Below are 18,550 nucleotides of genomic sequence, written 5' to 3'. Positions count from 1 at the left end.
TGGAGATCAGTTTTGATCTAAGGTCGGAAAATGATCTATGATCAGACCGGTGTCGTGTTGTATAACACAGACCTAAGATCAACTAGTCGAAGTTCAATTCTGATCCCAGTTCATTTTTGAGCGCTTGGCAACAGTGCAGAAACAGCTGAATATCGCTGATCGCCGCGCGCATTTTGACACTGTTTTCCTTCTTATTCACGTGTGCTGTGGTGAAAAGAAGAAAGTTATGTCTGAAATTAAGCAGAAAAAGGACCGTTTGCCTAATTTTTCCAAGGAGGATAAGGCTTTCCTAGTAGAAATTGTATTGGATAAATATAAAGACATTATAGAGTCGAAAATGACGGATGCGATAACATCCGCGCAAAAACAGGATGCTTGGAAAAATGTTGCTACAGATTTCAATTCTCGTAACATACATCGGCCTAATCGGTCTTGGCAAACATTAAAATTGTGTTACGAGAATTTAAAAAAGAGAACGAAGAAAGCATTTGCCCATGATAAGGTAAGTTATAAAATATATTATGGAAATGTTATTTTGTTATCAAAAACAACCCAACTATTAACCTAATGCATTTTTTTAAGATTCAACTGAACAAGACAGGAGGTGGTTATTTTAAAAAACCAACCGTGGATGAGACGGGACAAAAATTGATTGCTGCCCTGGAGGCGCAATTTTTTCCCCTTGCCAATCCATATGATGACGATGCCAGTTTTCATCCTGAGGTTATGTCAGGTGAGCTGCATTTTACTGTGTAAGATGCTATCTTATAGAGACCTAAATATTTGTATCGCCTGCCTTTTAAACCGAAATAATTTTGCTGTTACTTTTCAAAGAAAGTTCCTGTTGATGAGGTGTGTCTATATAGTCCTTTGCTGTTTTGTTTCAGAGTTGCACGGCGGTAATGAGTTTATTTCCGTCACAACCTCAGATGAGTCGCAAGCTATTGCAGCGCAGGAGATGGAACATATCATACTGCTAGAAGATATACCAGCCCATACTGAGGTTGTAGAAAGTACCTGTATTGAAGAAGTAAGTGAAGAAAACTTACATTAGTCCCTTCAACATATGTTAAATTTGTTGGCAAGCAATAGGCCTACACATCTTTGTTTCTTCTATTTCAGGTTTCTGATCCCAAATCAATAGGCCTACAAGATGATCTTCACACTGCTCTTGCTTCCACCTCAAAAACAGCTACTGAAGTCACAAAGTCAAGGTCGCCAAAGAGAAAGAAGACTGGGGACAGTGTACTTGACATGAAGAAAGTATTTTATGAAAGAAGATTGGAATGTTTAGAAAGTGAGCATAGGATGAAAATGGAATGTATACAAGCTGAACATAGGGTGAAAATGGAGACCTTAAACCTTGATAAAGAATTGAAACAATTAGAAATTTTAGAGATAAAAATAAAATTAGGCCTGGACAAGGAAGACTGAGTTTAAATAGTACACTGACATTAATAGGGCAAGTATTGTAAAATAAATATTTTTAAAGCTTTTTTATTTAAATTTAGTTTTTTGTTATTGTAGATAAAGTATTGCAATTATTAGGTTAGTCATACAACTGTTTTATGTACTTTTCACAATAGCTCAACTTTATACTTTCATAAATATTACATTTATTAATAATTGCTATCCTCACAGCATTGTTCTCTCTTTCATGAACGTTGTTTGAAGCATGTACTGGACTTTCTTCATATGCTTTTCTTGCAGCGAACAAAAGTGAAGGAAAAATGGTTATCCGACTTCCCTCTTCTTCTTTTCTTCATGGGGCCTCTAAATTTTAGTTCCTAATTAGCGTCGACCTCTTAAGATCTTTTGCTACCATATTTTTCCTTCATTCCCGCCTAGATATACCTGCTCCCTTCACAAAGCTGCAGGCTGTTCTTATTGGGTTTCTTGGATTCTTTCTCTCTCTTCACCTGGTAGTCCTAGGTGGACAGTCTGATTCTACCCAGCGCCTCATGTTCGAAAAGTATGTGTGTTCAGCTGATCTAACTACCTCAGCCAGCCAGCCTTTTTTTTTTGTTTTTTTTGCTCTCAGTTTTTTGTTAGAAGTTTGGATAGCTAGCTTCTCCGATTCCCAGGATGGAAAGATGGTTTGACGTAGCTGAGAACAAAATAGCTTTAGCAGTTATATTCATACATCTTGGAGGTAACTTCCTGGTTGTGTTTCACTTCGGTTTCTTTAATAATGTATATTTAAGGCTGTGCGAGTTATTACCCCGCAACAACACGAGTTTGGTGGCGGGGCTGCCACCTGAGCCTCCAAGCTTGCTGTTTTCTGTAGGGGTTGTCTCCCTTAGCCTCTGAAGATCCCTTTCCACCACAAGGCAGAGTTTCCCCTTGTTTCTTTAAACCCCACGGAAAGAGGGCTGCCTCATCTTCCAGCTTTGCCATTCCAAAGGTGTCCTTTTCCGCCGCATCTGCCATTGAGGACTTCACCAGAGCCCTGTTAGCCTTCACTTTTCAGAGTTCCTGTAGGGCCTTCACAGCCACCATAGTGGTCATGGGGCACACACAGATCCCGCTGTACATCACCCCTACAGGCAATCCCCTACTTCATGCCATCGTCCACCTCCCACAATGTGAATGAGGGGTTGGGCTTAAGAGAGACATTAATTTCATTAGGTAGGAGCAAACAAAAATAAATGTCCTTGTAATACACATCAGTGGAAGGATAATGAAAGAAAGAGCAGTTAGCAGTATATGAGACAAAACAATCCTGTCTGAGAAAGTAAGTTACATTCTGTAAATAACTAACTTGATTTTATTTTTAACCACTGTGTAAATGACTGAATACGTAGTAGTATACACATGAGTACTATATTTTAATAATTATTGACCTCATCGCATGTAAATGCATATTTTATATATGAGAAGCACTGATTCTCCTATAAACATTACTTTTTGTGGCACAGTTGAAGTCCTTCTCAGCTCAGTATCAAACTGTACTGGAACAATTAGGAACGGTTTGTTAACATGTGCATATGTAGAAACAGAGTTTTATGTCACTAGTTTTAACAGGTGCTGTCATCAATGTACAAAACCTGAACAGTTGTACAGAATATATTAGAGGTAATATGTAAATAACCCTCAATCCTGTATCTTCCATGTTTCTAACTAAAAATAAAAATTAGTATTGCCCTCATAGCATGAGAATGTGGTTGACACACCTTAAATCTTGCACCCTCGACAAGTACAAAGTATGATACAGATGTCGATTCCCATAGGGGATGTGTAAGTACAAAGTATCTACTATGTCTATGATCTGCTGGACAACCTGTTTTATGTATTAAGAAATACTAATATAATGTAGATATTATGTGCTGGTTACATAACATTAATACATTTTTGAGTCATTTGCACTCCAAATTAAAATGTAAATACTGTAAACCTGTTTATTTAAATGATAAATCATCATTATTGTCAGCATAATTACATTTGGATTAGTGTGGAATCACATGCGAACACACTATTCCACATGACATCACAAACCTGCACGTTACTCCACAGCAATTGAGTGGTACGCTCCGGAGTTAAATGGTTATGAACGAGCAGTAGAACATGAAGTTCAAAATACCTCGCACCGACACAGATGGGCTTATGGCGACGATGGGATAGGAAAGGGCTAGGAATGGGAAGGAAGCGTCCATGGCCTTAATTAAGGTACAGTCCCAGCATTTTGCTGGTGTGAAAATGGGAAACCAACCAAGGAAAACCATCTTCAGGGCTGGCGACAGTGGTGTTTGAACCCACTATCTCCCAAATACTGGATACTGGCCACACTTAAGCGACTGCAGCTATCATGTTTTGAAATGTAATATGCTTATAAAATTTGTTTAATTGCACTAATCTACAGTATTACAAAATATTTCAATGTGAAAATATTATACAAGAGTGCAATGCGAACATACCAACAAGTTTGTCTTTTCATAGTGTTCATTATTATTTATAATTCATTACCTTAGTCCTGTCATTCCCTACTGCCACTTCTCGCTGGATGTGAGGAGAGAAATTAGGTGTCATTCTCAGTCCTGTATTGCTGAAAGGGCCTGTCTTACTGTCAGTACCCAATCCTTGTTATACTAAGGAATGACAATACATTTCTAACATGACTTGTGTGCAAAACCCCTTTGTGCTGGTGCTGTCATAGCTAGATGAGTGGTGTATAGTAATTTTCTATGTATCATATAGATGCTGTATGTTATGATGACAATGTTCACCAATGAAGAATATTTTTTGAACTGTAAAAAAAAAAAAAAAAAAGTGGAAAAGAAGATTTAGGTACTATAAGATAGCTATAACAACTAAAACTTTAGCAAGCTTCCATAAGATGTAGGGAGTGTAGTATTTTTTTTACCAGATACTGTTACAATGTTTAATGAAGCAAACACATAATCTGTAAGTATTTGAAGTTAAATTATTTAGGGAGGAAAACATTGCTGACATGCTATACTCGATTGGGGTGGGGAATAGTCAAAAGACTGATCTACAAGAAAACAATTTATGTTGTAGTCCTTCATTCAAAATCTCTGTCCCACAAGTTATTTCCTAATGAATGTGCTGATTCAAACAATCCTTCCTCCACGACTCAGATTCTAAATATTACAGTCAGTGAAAAAAACAGTGTTTGCTTCATCAAACGAAAGCTCTGTTTGTTTCTTGCTGACATAAAAAACATGGATGTAATGTGTGTTCTGTGTGCAATAGTCTAACTGTTCATGTTGTGCGCTCTAGATGATTGGTTTACGTGAATGTAATGATAACTTTATATTTTGATGTTGAGTTGTTTTGTAACAAAGTGTAATGTACCCACATATTAAGTACAAATATATCTGCAGCAATTATTTCATACTTCTTTTGACCTTGTACCTGCCTGGTGAATCAAATTATATTTTGTAATGAACTGCTAGAATGAACAAGCAACAAATCAAAATATGTACAGGAGGTCAGAAACAACGTGAAACGCTAACTTCACTCTTATGTCGATATCTCGTGATATTGTCATTTTATCTGCTGCTCAAGTTAGCCAATCAGATCGCTAAGCAGACAAATTCAAATGGGCTATACGAGGCGGTGTTGCTAAATCTGGACGTGGCTTGGTTGGACTTGAGACCCATGCTGAAAAATGAGCATCAAACCTTATCACACCGTGGGTTTTAGCCAATGCCACCGTAGTACCGTAGCGTGCTTACTATGGGCCGAGTGGTGGCGATTATTGTTTTAAAGAGGAGGTACAACTAGGCAACCATCCTGTATATAACACTAACCAGAGAGAGAAAAAATGGGAGGGATGCGGCACTTCAAAAAAATGAAGATGTCAGCCAAAGAAAAAAAGGGCCACGAAGGGCGTGAAATGAAAGGCTCCCTAGGATTCGCAACCCTAATACCATTGGGGTTGGAAAAGAACAAGGTGGGTGTCGTCCACCCACGTTCCCTAAGTTTAGAGCCCCTGGGGCCCCTTTTTAGTCGCCTCTTGTGACAGGCAGAGGATACCGCGGGTGTTATTCTACCGCCCCCACTTACAGGGGAGAGCCGAGTCTATCAGCAGGGAGGTCTTTGTTCAAGTCCCTCCCCTGGAAAAATGTAATTTCTTCTGTTGGTTCTCGCAAGCCGCTCATAAGCCACGTCCAGATTTAGCATCACTGGCTCGCAAAGCCCATCTGAAGCCCACTTGAACATTTAACGAAAACCACTCATGACGATTCCTACAAACTTCTGCGTTATCACCCCCAGGAGATATCATAGGTATGCGGCTAGAAATTAAAAAATGGATATTTTAATGAAAAGGAGAAAGTTAGGCCTGGACAGTAAGGAAAACTGGGCTTAATTGCGTAGTACAGTGGCGTTATTAGACGCATATAGTTATAAAGTACATTATGTATTTGGCTATTTTTGTTGCAGATAAATTGTTCGTATAATTTAGTTTGAACCACTTTTCGTAATAGCCAACTGTAAATTTTTTGTAAATATTGTTACCTAAATACATTATTAATAATTGCTGCCCTAATAGCAGTGTTTTCTCTTCCATGAACGTCATTTGCAACAGGTACTGGAATTTCTTCGAATGCTCTTCTTGCAGCGAACACAGCCTCATCTCTCTCAGGGATCTCATCTACTGCATTTACAGCGATATTGTGCAAGACGAATGCTGCAACTATGATTACTGGAATACGAGCTAACTTCACTCTTAGCCCCATACTGAGACAAGGGAACCGTCTTTTCACAACCCCAAATGTTCTTTCTATTGCTGACCTGGTTGCTTTATGGGCTCGATTATAAGCTCGCTCTGCAGCTGTTTGGGCATGAAGTACTGGAGTCAGCAGGTAACGACAACACTGATAGCCATTGTCTCCCAGGAGTATGCCTTCTGGAAAGTCGCCTGTTACATGTAATTAATCTCATAATAGAACCGTATTGAGGACAATATATTAAAATTATAAAATCCTTTTAATCACAACCACCTACTCAATACATTATATTACTCATTGAATTATAAAATAATCATGAGGTGTCTTAAATAAAGGAACATGTTTCGTTCGACATAGCGAACATCATCAGCCTTAATTTACAAGGATTAGGTCAGGGCCCTGAGCTGAATGATAAAAATTGTTAAAAGAGTGACAATACCATAATAAAAAGTAAAATGATAACATTAAACATGAAATTATAACAATATGTACAGATTAACAGCAAGTATGCAGAGGAATACTTTGAATGATGGTAGTCTATAAAGTTAAAACAAACATGAGGTTGTAAAAGTAAAAAGATATAGATATAGTAGATCTTATGTCAATGCGTGAAGCGTGGATTAATTGTTGACTATGGAGTTCTTAATTGAGCAAAACAAAAGTTAAAATAGAGTTTATTGAATAGTGCGAGTCAAGCTGAGTCAGTTAAAAGGCGCAAAGCGACGAAGCTAAGGTTGAAATGACGTAAACTTCAGTAGTTAGGAATTCTGTAGGAGAGCCAACACAATGCCAGAAGGAAATACAGGTTGAACTAGTCCGTATTTACAAGCTAGCAGTAGAATTAAACTTATACAACGTAGGACACCAATGTGGACTCGTTAAGCAACTATAACTTGAAAGTAGGGAGAGTTCCAGCAAACCAGAATGGATGGAGCAGATTATGGCACAATTGGAGTTAGAAATCTGAAAAGAAAGAAAAGGGAGGAAAAATAAAATTATGTTATAATGAAAAAAAGGTTAGTAAAAGTTAGAAGGAGGCTTACCCTTGGGACTAGTGTGAGGTGTTCGCTAACGTTGGCTGCGCGAATCAAACTGGCGAGTAACCTTATTGCTGCTTCTAGTATTGTATGTATGTATGTATGTATGTATGTATACGTAGAGGCGGGGAGTGAGTCATGTGAGGAGGAGGGGTGACCGATTCCTTAGGCGGGTCGGGTAATCGTGGAGGGGGTGTCGCATGAGAGGGCAGTAGGGTAGTAGTTGTTGTATTATTAACAGTTGTGTAATTAAAGATTCTCGTAAAGTTATTATTATTTATATTGAAAAGAGAGAGTAGTTCTGGAATTTTCTCGATTATTGGACTTTTAATTTCTGAAGTATCATTTAAATTTTGATGCCCGTTGAAATGCTGGTCTAGGAATATGTAAATGTTCTCAAACTCTGTCATAAGTTTACTTTTATTGACGTATTTCAAGATTTGAAGGTCTTTTTCAATTGTAGTAAAACTGTGGCCAGTCTCTTCCATATGGGTACTCATGGCGGAATACTTTTTATGTTTCGAAGCGTTGTAATGTTCAAGGTATCTGGTCAAAAAGCTACGTCCAGTCTGTCCGATGTAGGAGAATCCACAATGGGTGCATTTAAGCCTATAGATACCAGAGTTCGAGAATTTATTGTGATTAATGTTAACTATATTTGAATTGAAGAATATATTACGGTTCGTATATCGGGTTCTATAAGCGATATTAATATCGTATTTCTTTAGAGGGTTAGTAACTTGAAATAGGCCTGGATTTGTGTAGGTGAAGGGAGCATATTTCGTTTTTTTAGGCTTGTCTGGAATCAATTTTGTTGCAGTTTTTAATTTTATCTTGTTAATGATTTTATTAATCATTAAGGGGTTATAGCCGTTAATTCTGGCTAAATCCTTAATATAGTTTAGTTCTTTTTTGCGATTTTCAGTTGTCAGTGGGATTTTTAATGCTCTATAGACAAGACTAAAAAATGCAGCCTGTTTATGAGATTGCGGATGTAAGGAATCGTTTCTTATAGTGATGGGGGCACAAGAAGGCTTTCTAAATATTTGAAAAATGAACTTATTATTCTCTCTTGAAATGTTTAAATCTAAAAAGTTTAGAGAACCATTGATCTCATCTTCCTTAGTGAATTTGACATCATTGTCAAGCTCATTAAGGGATGTTAGCACACTATGACTATCGTTTTTCTGTGTATCTATAATGGCAAAAGTGTCATCAACATACCTTAACCATAATTGAAGACCATTAATATTATTGATTATTTTGTTATTTTCCAAATCATCCATAAAGATATTAGCTAGAATGCCCGAGATCGGGTCACCCATTGCTAGGCCCTTTTGATGATATATTCTATTATTGAAGGTGAAATAGTTGTTATTAAGTACAAATTCTAACAGACTGATGAAATTATCTATTTCGCATTTGCTAAGGTTACTGTGTTTTAAAAGGTTTGATTTAATAATCTTGACAGTTTTGCTTACCGGAATATTGGAATACATATTGGTAATATCATAGGATACCATTATATGATTATGCTCAAGATTGAATTTCGATAATTTTTCACAAAATTCAACGGAATTTCTTATATAGGCTGTATTATTGAATTTAAAGTGTTTACTGAGAAAATTATGCAAAAATTTTGAAACTTTGTAAGAAGGGCTGTTCATGCAGTTGATGATAGGGCGTATAGGTACGTCTTTTTTATGGATTTTAGGCAAAGCTTTTGCAGTTGGAAGTTTCGGGTTCATTATTATAAGCCTCTGATACTCGTGCTCTTGTAGTAAGAACGGCAGATTCTTCAATAGGTTCTTCAAACTTCGTTGAATTTTGGGGGTGGGATCTTTATTAATAATAGTAAAACTGCCATTAGCGAAGAAATCTTCGGTTTTTTTAATGTAGTCATCTTTATGTAGTAATACTATGGTGGGACCTTTATCAGCTTTAGTGACGATGATATTATTATTATTAATTTTATTTCTTACATCATGTATTTGTTTGCTAAGGGTCGGATTCGAGGTAGTTTTCAGTTCTTTCGCCAGAAAAGGAAGCTTTTTCTTTATTTCGTATTTAATGTCTTTATGCACTTCTACGGGGAGTTTTTGAATGTTAGATTCAATTTCCGCGACTGTAGTAATCAGATCGTCGGTTTTTTTCGGGTTAGGCCAATTAAATTTCAGGCCTTTATCAAGGAGGGATAGTTCATTATCTGAAAAGTCAGTATTAGATAGGTTCACCGTAGTAGGAAAACGATTTAAGTCGGCGGAAGGGAGGTTAGTTTTACTGTTGACACTACTCTGTTTATTCTTAGTGTTTTGCAATTGTATCAGTTTATTGTCAAATGTTGTTTGTTTCGTCTTCACTATGTCATGTACCTTTTCATTGACAAACATGGAGTATGAACTCCATTCTAATGGGGACATACTAGAGGATATTTCAAGATGCGTCTTATAAAGTTGTAGGTTTAGGAACGATTTCTTTTTGTAATGCGCCTTGATTTCGTTTTTTAACCAAAATTCATTAACTTTCGTTTGAGTTTTACGTAAATCAGAAATCGAAAAGTTTTTTCTTTGAAGGTGTTTTAGAAATTTGGGAATTAGTCCATGCTTCATACATTCTTTTAAAAATTGAATATCTCTAGATATTTTGCTGACCTTGACTTTGAGATTAAGATATCTATTCCTTTTCGTAGCCTGGTAGGCAGCTAAGTTACATGTAATTAATCTCATAATAGAACCGTATTGAGGACAATATATTAAAATTATAAAATCCTTTTAATCACAACCACCTACTCAATACATTATATTACTCATTGAATTATAAAATAATCATGAGGTGTCTTAAATAAAGGAACATGTTTCGTTCGACATAGCGAACATCATCAGCCTTAATTTACAAGGATTAGGTCAGGGCCCTGAGCTGAATGATAAAAATTGTTAAAAGAGTGACAATACCATAATAAAAAGTAAAATGATAACATTAAACATGAAATTATAACAATATGTACAGATTAACAGCAAGTATGCAGAGGAATACTTTGAATGATGGTAGTCTATAAAGTTAAAACAAACATGAGTTGTAAAAGTAAAAAGATATAGATATAGTAGATCTTAAATTATATGTCAATGCGTTCAACCTGTATTTCCTTCTGGCATTGTGTTGGCTCTCCTACAGAATTCCTAACTACTGAAGTTTACGTCATTTCAACCTTAGCTTCGTCGCTTTGCGCCTTTTAACTGACTCAGCTTGACTCGCACTATTCAATAAACTCTATTTTAACTTTTGTTTTGCTCAATTAAGAACTCCATAGTCAACAATTAATCCACGCTTCACGCATTGACATATAATTTAAGATCTACTATATCTATATCTTTTTACTTTTACAACCTCATGTTTGTTTTAACTTTATAGACTACCATCATTCAAAGTATTCCTCTGCATACTTGCTGTTAATCTGTACATATTGTTATAATTTCATGTTTAATGTTATCATTTTACTTTTTATTATGGTATTGTCACTCTTTTAACAATTTTTATCATTCAGCTCAGGGCCCTGACCTAATCCTTGTAAATTAAGGCTGATGATGTTCGCTATGTCGAACGAAACATGTTCCTTTATTTAAGACACCTCATGATTATTTTATAATTCAATGAGTAATATAATGTATTGAGTAGGTGGTTGTGATTAAAAGGATTTTATAATTTTAAAGTCGCCTGTTTCGAACTGAGCATGCACTCGTGAAATAATGAAAATATTGCTATCGTGAGCAGATCCTGGCCATCTTGCTACGATATTTAGGGACCTGAGCCTAGCATCACAAATAACTTGAACATTTAACAAAAACCACCCATGACGATTCCTATAAACTTCTGCGTTATCGCCTCCAGGAGATATTATAGGTATGTGGGTACAGTCTATAGCGCCTGTAACACCAGGGAAGTGTTTTGCATCAAAAAAATCATGCATGGTTTTCCTCACGTCAATTTGTTCGGAAGGCATTTTGATGAACTCTTGTTTCAGTGCAGCTATAAGATTAGATACGCGATGAATGGCTCTGCAGACTGTCGCTGCATCTACATGCAGTAAATCACCAACGACTAACTGAAAACTTCCCGTGGCAAAGAATCTCAAAGTTAGTAACAACATGTGCATTGGAGACAAAGGTTTGTTTCTCTTGGTAGGTTTAACTAGATTATCACGCAACCTGAGTTCTAGCTGTTCCACGGTATCTTTCCCCAAGCGATACCTCAGTTTAAATTTCTTGTCACTTAATTCTTCCATTGGATTTCCTCTTTCACAGAAGACATGGGGAGCCCGACGAAATTCATCATTTTCATCATCGGAAGATATATCTGAGAAATCAGAGTAATCAGACATCTGTAAAATACGAACGAGATAAGATAATAACGTAACCAATTTATCGAGGTTATGTTACAAAATTATTACATTACACTGCAATAATAAAAGAAGCTTAATATTGGCTATATACGGACAACTATATCTAGCAATATATGAGGTTAGACTCAGAATAACGTTTATACAATACAAATGTACGAGTTTTGCCTGAACTGGGATCAATTTCGTCTCTGATCTAGGATCAAAAGGTTTATACAATCGGCCCTAAAGGAAACAAACCTAAGAACATAGCCTCAAAACTAAGCAGCTGGAGCAGAGAACTGTTGATATTTATAATTTTCAAACTATGATAGTTCGTTAACTACTTGTTCTAGAATCCTGGGGAGAAAAATAAAAACCATCACTGAAATTCTTATTTACTCAAGTTTTATTTTGTTAATATCAACTTTGTAACTTTGTAAAATAATACAAATTCTAACAATTATTAAAATCTGTATATGGGCTTCAATTATGAGCCCTTGGTTACACTTCATTTTTGTGAAAACAGCACATCGATAGCACCTTCCATTTCAGAAATATTTTGGATGCAAGTTTTAGGTGATTCACCCTATATATATATACGGTGGTCGAAAACAATGTGAACCAGGTATATGAGTGTAGTGTTAGATGGTTGGTCATGCTGATAAATTGAAAAAAAAAAAAAAAGATATTTAATACCGTTGTCATTTAATTAGCTGCTGAAATTAGCCAATCATATCACTTCGTGGGAGAATTCATATGGACTTTGCGAGGCGGTGTTACTAAATCTGTACGTGGCAGACGAGCATGAGAGCACCAGTCGAAGAATAAAACTTCGGCAGGGGAGGGGTGTGAATACAGACCTCCGAGATGACACGATCGCGCCAAAGCAAGTACACTACGGTGACACTGGCTGAAACCGACACTGTGTTTGTGTTTGATACTGATTTCTCGGCATGGCTCTCAACCATTCTTAAGTCATGTACATATTTAGCAACACTGACGTGCAAAGCCTACATGAATTCGCCCAGAAAGCGATATGACTGGCTAACTTCAGCAGCTGATAAAATGACAACGGTACCAGATTGAATTATTTCTTTCAAATAATTTATCAACATGACCAACCCTCTAACATTCACATACCCGGTTCACGTTGTTTCTGACCAGCCTACATATATACAGATGATGATGATGATGATATACTGTATAAAGTAAAAACTAAGTTACAGGATTCTGAGCGATTTTAAGAAGACCTTGACAAAGTTAGACAGCAAACAATGGTATGATGGTAAATGGGGTAAAAAGTCAGGATGTAAATTTCATCAATGGCTTAAGATCACTCAGTTTTACTTCCTGTGTTGTTGGAGTGAAAATAGTTCATGTGGATCGCTGTAAGTAGTTAGGTGTTAAAATAAGGGAAAATCTTTATTGAGATAATCACATTAACAAGGTTTTAAATAAAGGTTACAGATCTCATATGGTCATGAGGGTATTTAGGGGTTCTAGAAATGATGTAAAGAAGAGGTTGTATAAGTCACTAATAAGACCCCAATTAGAGTATGGATGAAGTGTATGAAACTTACTCGATTCGGGAACACCATAAGGTCCACGGGAAAGTAGCAAAATTCTGGGCTATTTCCAACAAAAGAGTACTGTTACGAAACTTTTAACTGGGAAAACTTGGTTGTAAGGAGATGATCTGATCACTAAGCAGTATGTTCCGAGCTGTCAGCGGGGAGGTGGCGTAGGAAGATTTTAGTAGATACATAAGCTTGGATATATTTTATTTTTTAAAGCCACGAACCTACTACACTCGCGTAGCAGGGGGAGAGTGATACTCCCACATGGTGCATCCCAGGTGGCAGATAGGGGGGTCCTAACCGGCTTGCCAGCAGACTTGAGGGAAATAAAATACCTCTCGCGGACCAAATACACAACCCCCTGTGGGTGGGGATGCAGATGAATACACCCACGGTATCCCCTGCCTGTCGTAGGAGGCAACCGGCCCCATGGTGTAGGGGTAGCGTGCCTGCCTCTTACCCAGAGGCCCCAGGTTCGATTCCCGGCCAGGTCAGGGATTTTTACCTGGACCTGAGGGATGGTTCGAGGTCCACTCAGCCTACATGATTAGAATTGAGGAGCTATCTGACAGTGAGATAGCGGCCCCGATCTAGTAGGCCAAGAATAACGGCCGAGAGGATTCGTCGTGCTGACCACACGACACCTACTAATCTACAGGCCTTCGGGCTGAGCAGCGGTCGCTTGGTAGGCCAAGGTCCTTCAAGGGCTGTAGTGCCATGGGGTTTGGTTTGTCGCAGGAGGCAACTAAAAGGGGCGACCAAGGGATGATCAAATTAGAACCATGATACTACTTGTAATTAGTACTACCATGCAGGGAACACCATGGGTCGCTTTTACTTGCGCGTAAACCTCTATGTTAGGTACACAATAGGTTTGTGATTAGTAGCGACAGTGTGTGCTCAGAATGCATTTTACAGTACCTGGGATTCGTACCACTATAAGCGACACCATGGGTGAGCAACACCATGGTTCTGCCTTGCCTATGATTAATACCCACTATGTGAGGAACGCCACGGGATAGTGAGAGTCCCTGTGGTTAGTCCACTTATGTGAAGAACACCATAGGTTTGCGTTGTCTGTAAATAGCGACACAATGTGCAAAACACCATATGTCTGTGTTACATGTACGCATTACATTACCTATGAGTAATACCATAATGTGTGGATTACCGCGAGTCTACGCAACTTTTGATTAGAACCGCAACATGACAAATACCACGGTTCTACTTTCCTAGCGATAAGTACCATTATGAGGGGCCGATGACCTAGATTTTGGACTCCTTTACACTACAAACATCATCGATTCAGTATTGTGCTTTAGAAGCAGTCCCTTGGTCAGTAATACTATTGTTTAACACTAGTTTCTGGGAATGTGGGGCATTGCGGGTCAGATCCGTTGATTGTTTTAACTTCATATCCATCCATTCCTTCTTCGTCCTCACATTTTGAATTCTGGTCAGTGGAGGATTATGGATTTTTAATTGTCCTTACATTTCGTCTCATTTCGTGCAAAAAGGGGCCAATGACCTAGATGTTAGGCCCCTTTAAACAACAAGCATCATCATGTTTTTTAAAGTAAGAAAGATGAAGATAAATTTGGAATTCAAGACAACAAATTGGGGTAAATATTTGTTGATAAGAAAAGGAATTAGGGATTGGAATTGTTTACCATTTCCAACTTCTTTGAAATCATTTAAGAAAAGACAAGGTAAATAACCGATAGAGAATCTGCCATCTGGGTGATGGCCCTAAATGCAGATCAGCAGTGATTGATTATTGGTTGACGATTACATCAAGGAAGTCAAGCTTTTCTTCGCACATGTAAGTTTTGGAACATTTTTTAAATCAACAGAAAAAATCCATACTTCGGCTATGTGCCTTGGTGGATCAGCCAACTAACGATGCAAAAAAATACTGGCACTCCATGCCGTCGTTGGCATGTTAAAGATCGTCGCAGACTTGCGACTCTTAACTGATTGCATTCACTCGCCACAGACTCAATCTAGACTAACAGACGTTCACTGGCTCTACTCTTCATATAGGCCAGCAAGATGGTGTTCGGTGGTTATTAATGTTTTAAGAGGAAGTACAGTAACAACTGGGCAACCATCCTCTATTAACATTAATCAGAGAAAAATATGAAGGGGTCCAACACTCTGAAAAAAAAGGTGGGCAAACATCCTCTATCAACATTAATCAGAGCGGGAAAAAAAAGGGATCCGACCCTTAAAAATGAGGGTATTGACCAAAGAAAGACTAGGGCCACAAAGGGCATGAAAATAAAAGACTCACAGGTCTCGACATCTAATACTGTCAGGGTCAGAAAAGGACAAGAGTTGACCAACCTACGCTCCCAAATTAAGAGATCCTGGTGTCCATTTTATTTGCCTCTTACAACAGGCAGGAGATACTATAGATGTTATTCTACCGCTCCCACCCACACGGGAATAGGCCAGAAAGAGATTTTATAAATATTCATATACAGATCTTTCTGGGAACATTCTCCACCGTCAACTACAGTAGCTTCTAGCTTCTTCTAAGTAGCTTCATTATCATAAGCCTCAATAATTTGCCTATGGTATTGTTTAGCTTGATCCTAGCCCCACACACATTGTCACTTCTTGCCTCCACTATAGGTTCCAACAACCTTCTATACTCTCAGCCTTTACTGTCGCCATACTGTACAACGTTACCTCAGACTTAGCAATATTTTAAAGCTACAATTTCTGTCTTCTTGATCATGTACACTTTTCAAACTTTAATCCGCCAGTGATCGCTATATGAGCAAAATGCTCATGGTCGTAGAAAATCATCTGCACTTGAGCCCTGGTGTACCTGCGCACTGCAGTTTTAAGAGAAGGACAGATGCATTGAAATGCACATCTGTGACCTTGAGAAGGGACAGGGAGGGAGGAATTATCAGCGACCGTCAACGGTGAGCAGTTTGCTTCACATGTGACCAGTCACGTTGGCACTAAATTCAGTGTGTGTTATGCTGTTTCACAGTTGTAACAGCTCTTTGCAACTTACTGTATTAATGTGTTGTGTAATTAGTGCGTGAAGATGGCTTCAAGTCGTGACATTTTACCTTGGTTTGATGAAATTCCTAGTGATCAACTTGAGGGCAAAAACAGTGACTTGGACTGTGAAAGTGAACACAGTGAACATAATACGGATACTAAACAGTCCGAGCCAGAAGAACGTGCTGATGGAAGCGAACCTGGAGAGCAATCTGTAGCTGGCGAACAACATAATTGTGTTGGAGGTAAATGAGAATTTCATTTTTAATGACAATATTTTTATAGGGAAAGATAAGGTGACAAAGTGGGGCAGACTTTCACAGAGAAGAAATCCATGCTCACGCACTTGTGCTGAAAATATAGTGAGTCATCCTCCTTGTGTAAAGGGCATTGCAAAAGACCCACACAATATTTTAGAAAGTTGGGAAATGTTTTTTCCAGATACAGTTATAACCATTTGCGATTTATTACTATTTGTAATTTTATTGGTCTTTATAACCATTTGAGACTTATTCTTATGTTAATTTAATGTATTAATACATTTACGCTTGAAATCAGTTATTATTTATTATGTAAACACGTCGAATCATACCGTGAGCATTTTGCTCAACGCGCGACCACTCGTGTTACTTTCATCCTAGCGACCACTGGCGTGTTGAAAAGAAATTCACAGAAAAGGAACTTGCAAGTCTGAGAATAATAATGATGGTGTGTTTTTGCTTATTTCATTAGGCTTAACATATTCACTTGTGATGACATTTATAAGCGTCAAGAGCATGCTGCAAGACCATGCGGTTTCTTAAGGACCGGCAGTGAACGTGTTAAATGTGAATGTATCGTGATCCTCATTATGAAGAAGAATAACATCAATATAAAATAACGGATCTTTCCACAGTGTTCCCTGAACCTTCAGACTGACAAGTGTTAATCATGACCATACCAGCTATTAGTGCTGCAGTAGAAAAATCTTTCTCCTGCTTGAGAAGAATACGATTTTTATCTTTACAATAACTGACTGTCTGCGAATTCGCAAGCAAGCTAAAAGTGAGTTGGCAACTCTCATTTACACATTGTGCATTATCCTAACATACTAATGTCCTATATCACTCTGGTGGTCGCACGAAGGAAAGTCACGTCAGTGGTCGCGCGGATCACAATTGTGATCCATTTTTCTTTGTGATATACGGCTATTCTATACTATTTATTCAATGAATATGATTATGCATTATGAAAAGTACTCTATTTTCTGTACAATATAATATAATTATGCATGCATTTATAAAAAATACCTGAAAAATTACTGGACATTGTGATTTTTCTCACTTACTCCCTCCATAATATTTTTGAGGTACCTCACTCTCTGGTTAATTCAGCCATCGATTTATATTCTCATAGTCACCCATTTTGTATTTAAATACCAATAATTAATATAAACTCATAAAACAGAGTAGATATATGCACATGAACTGAAATTAGACACCGTAATAAGAAAACAAACAAAGTCAAAATAAGTCACGCTAGTGGTCGCACGGATCACAGTTGTGATCCACAAGAATAAATTGTTCTATAACACAATAACCATCAGTCAAGGTTAGCAGACTACTACATTATCAGAGAGGGCATGGGGCACGAGGAAGGTACACGGACGCTCAAGGTCAACAATCATACAAAAAAACAGGTGCGAAAAAAACTAAACAGCTGGACCACTACTGTGATCCGCGCGACCACTGGAGTGATATGCTTATGATTTGTTTGTGGCTCCAGTGAATTGGATAACAAAGATGCATTTCTTATATAGGCCTAGTATTAATAAGAGATTCAAAGTAGTAATTATTTTAAATAACTTGCCCATTATTTTCAGTGTCTGTACTACATTGTAACCTATGTCAAATACACCTATGGACAACACATTATAGAGAAATCAGCAACCAGCATTTAGGTAATATTCAACATGTAGGCAACAATCTTGAGGATTACTTTTACAATATTAGCTGGATTACATATCCCAGTTTAAAAAGCAGCTTACACCAATTGTTATAAAATAACATCCCATTCAGTGGTATCCCAAGACCAGGGAACAACACAATCACAACACTAACCTATAAAAACAAATATTTGTACACATAATCTTGGTGCCTTTAAGTGACATGACGTACTTTTACAAAACAATTTGTTACCTTTCGGTGCCAGAAAGAATCTCGTTGGCAGAATCAATTTCAGTATTCTGGGATTTTGAAATACCCTCTCCTTCATTCATCGTCGCCAATCAGTTAGTTCACTGCAATCACGAAAGAGCGAAACAGAATATATCATAATTGAAAAATAAAATTAAATATAGGCTCAATGTTT

General features: G+C 37.6%; 1 protein-coding gene across 4 annotated transcripts in view; it reads right to left on the bottom strand.

The window, feature by feature from the left end:
- LOC136867070 (deoxycytidylate deaminase) overlaps positions 1–18,550 on the bottom strand; it is a 112,934-nt gene that overhangs the window by 93,430 nt on the left and 954 nt on the right. For all 4 annotated transcript variants that reach the window (XR_011017966.1, XM_067144175.2, XM_067144172.2 and 1 more), the window contains exon 2: positions 18,379–18,479. Coding sequence is in view for 3 of the 4 variants with exons in the window: in XM_067144175.2 (XP_067000276.1) it covers positions 18,379–18,458 (80 nt within the window). In the remaining variant the exon portion in view is untranslated. The remainder of the gene's footprint in view (positions 1–18,378; positions 18,480–18,550) is intronic.

The sequence above is a fragment of the Anabrus simplex genome, chromosome 3 (genome assembly GCF_040414725.1).
Source record: "Anabrus simplex isolate iqAnaSimp1 chromosome 3, ASM4041472v1, whole genome shotgun sequence".
Taxonomy (NCBI): domain Eukaryota; kingdom Metazoa; phylum Arthropoda; class Insecta; order Orthoptera; family Tettigoniidae; genus Anabrus; species Anabrus simplex.
Note: the sequence above shows the minus strand (reverse complement) of the source record. Positions and strands in the feature narration are given on the sequence as shown.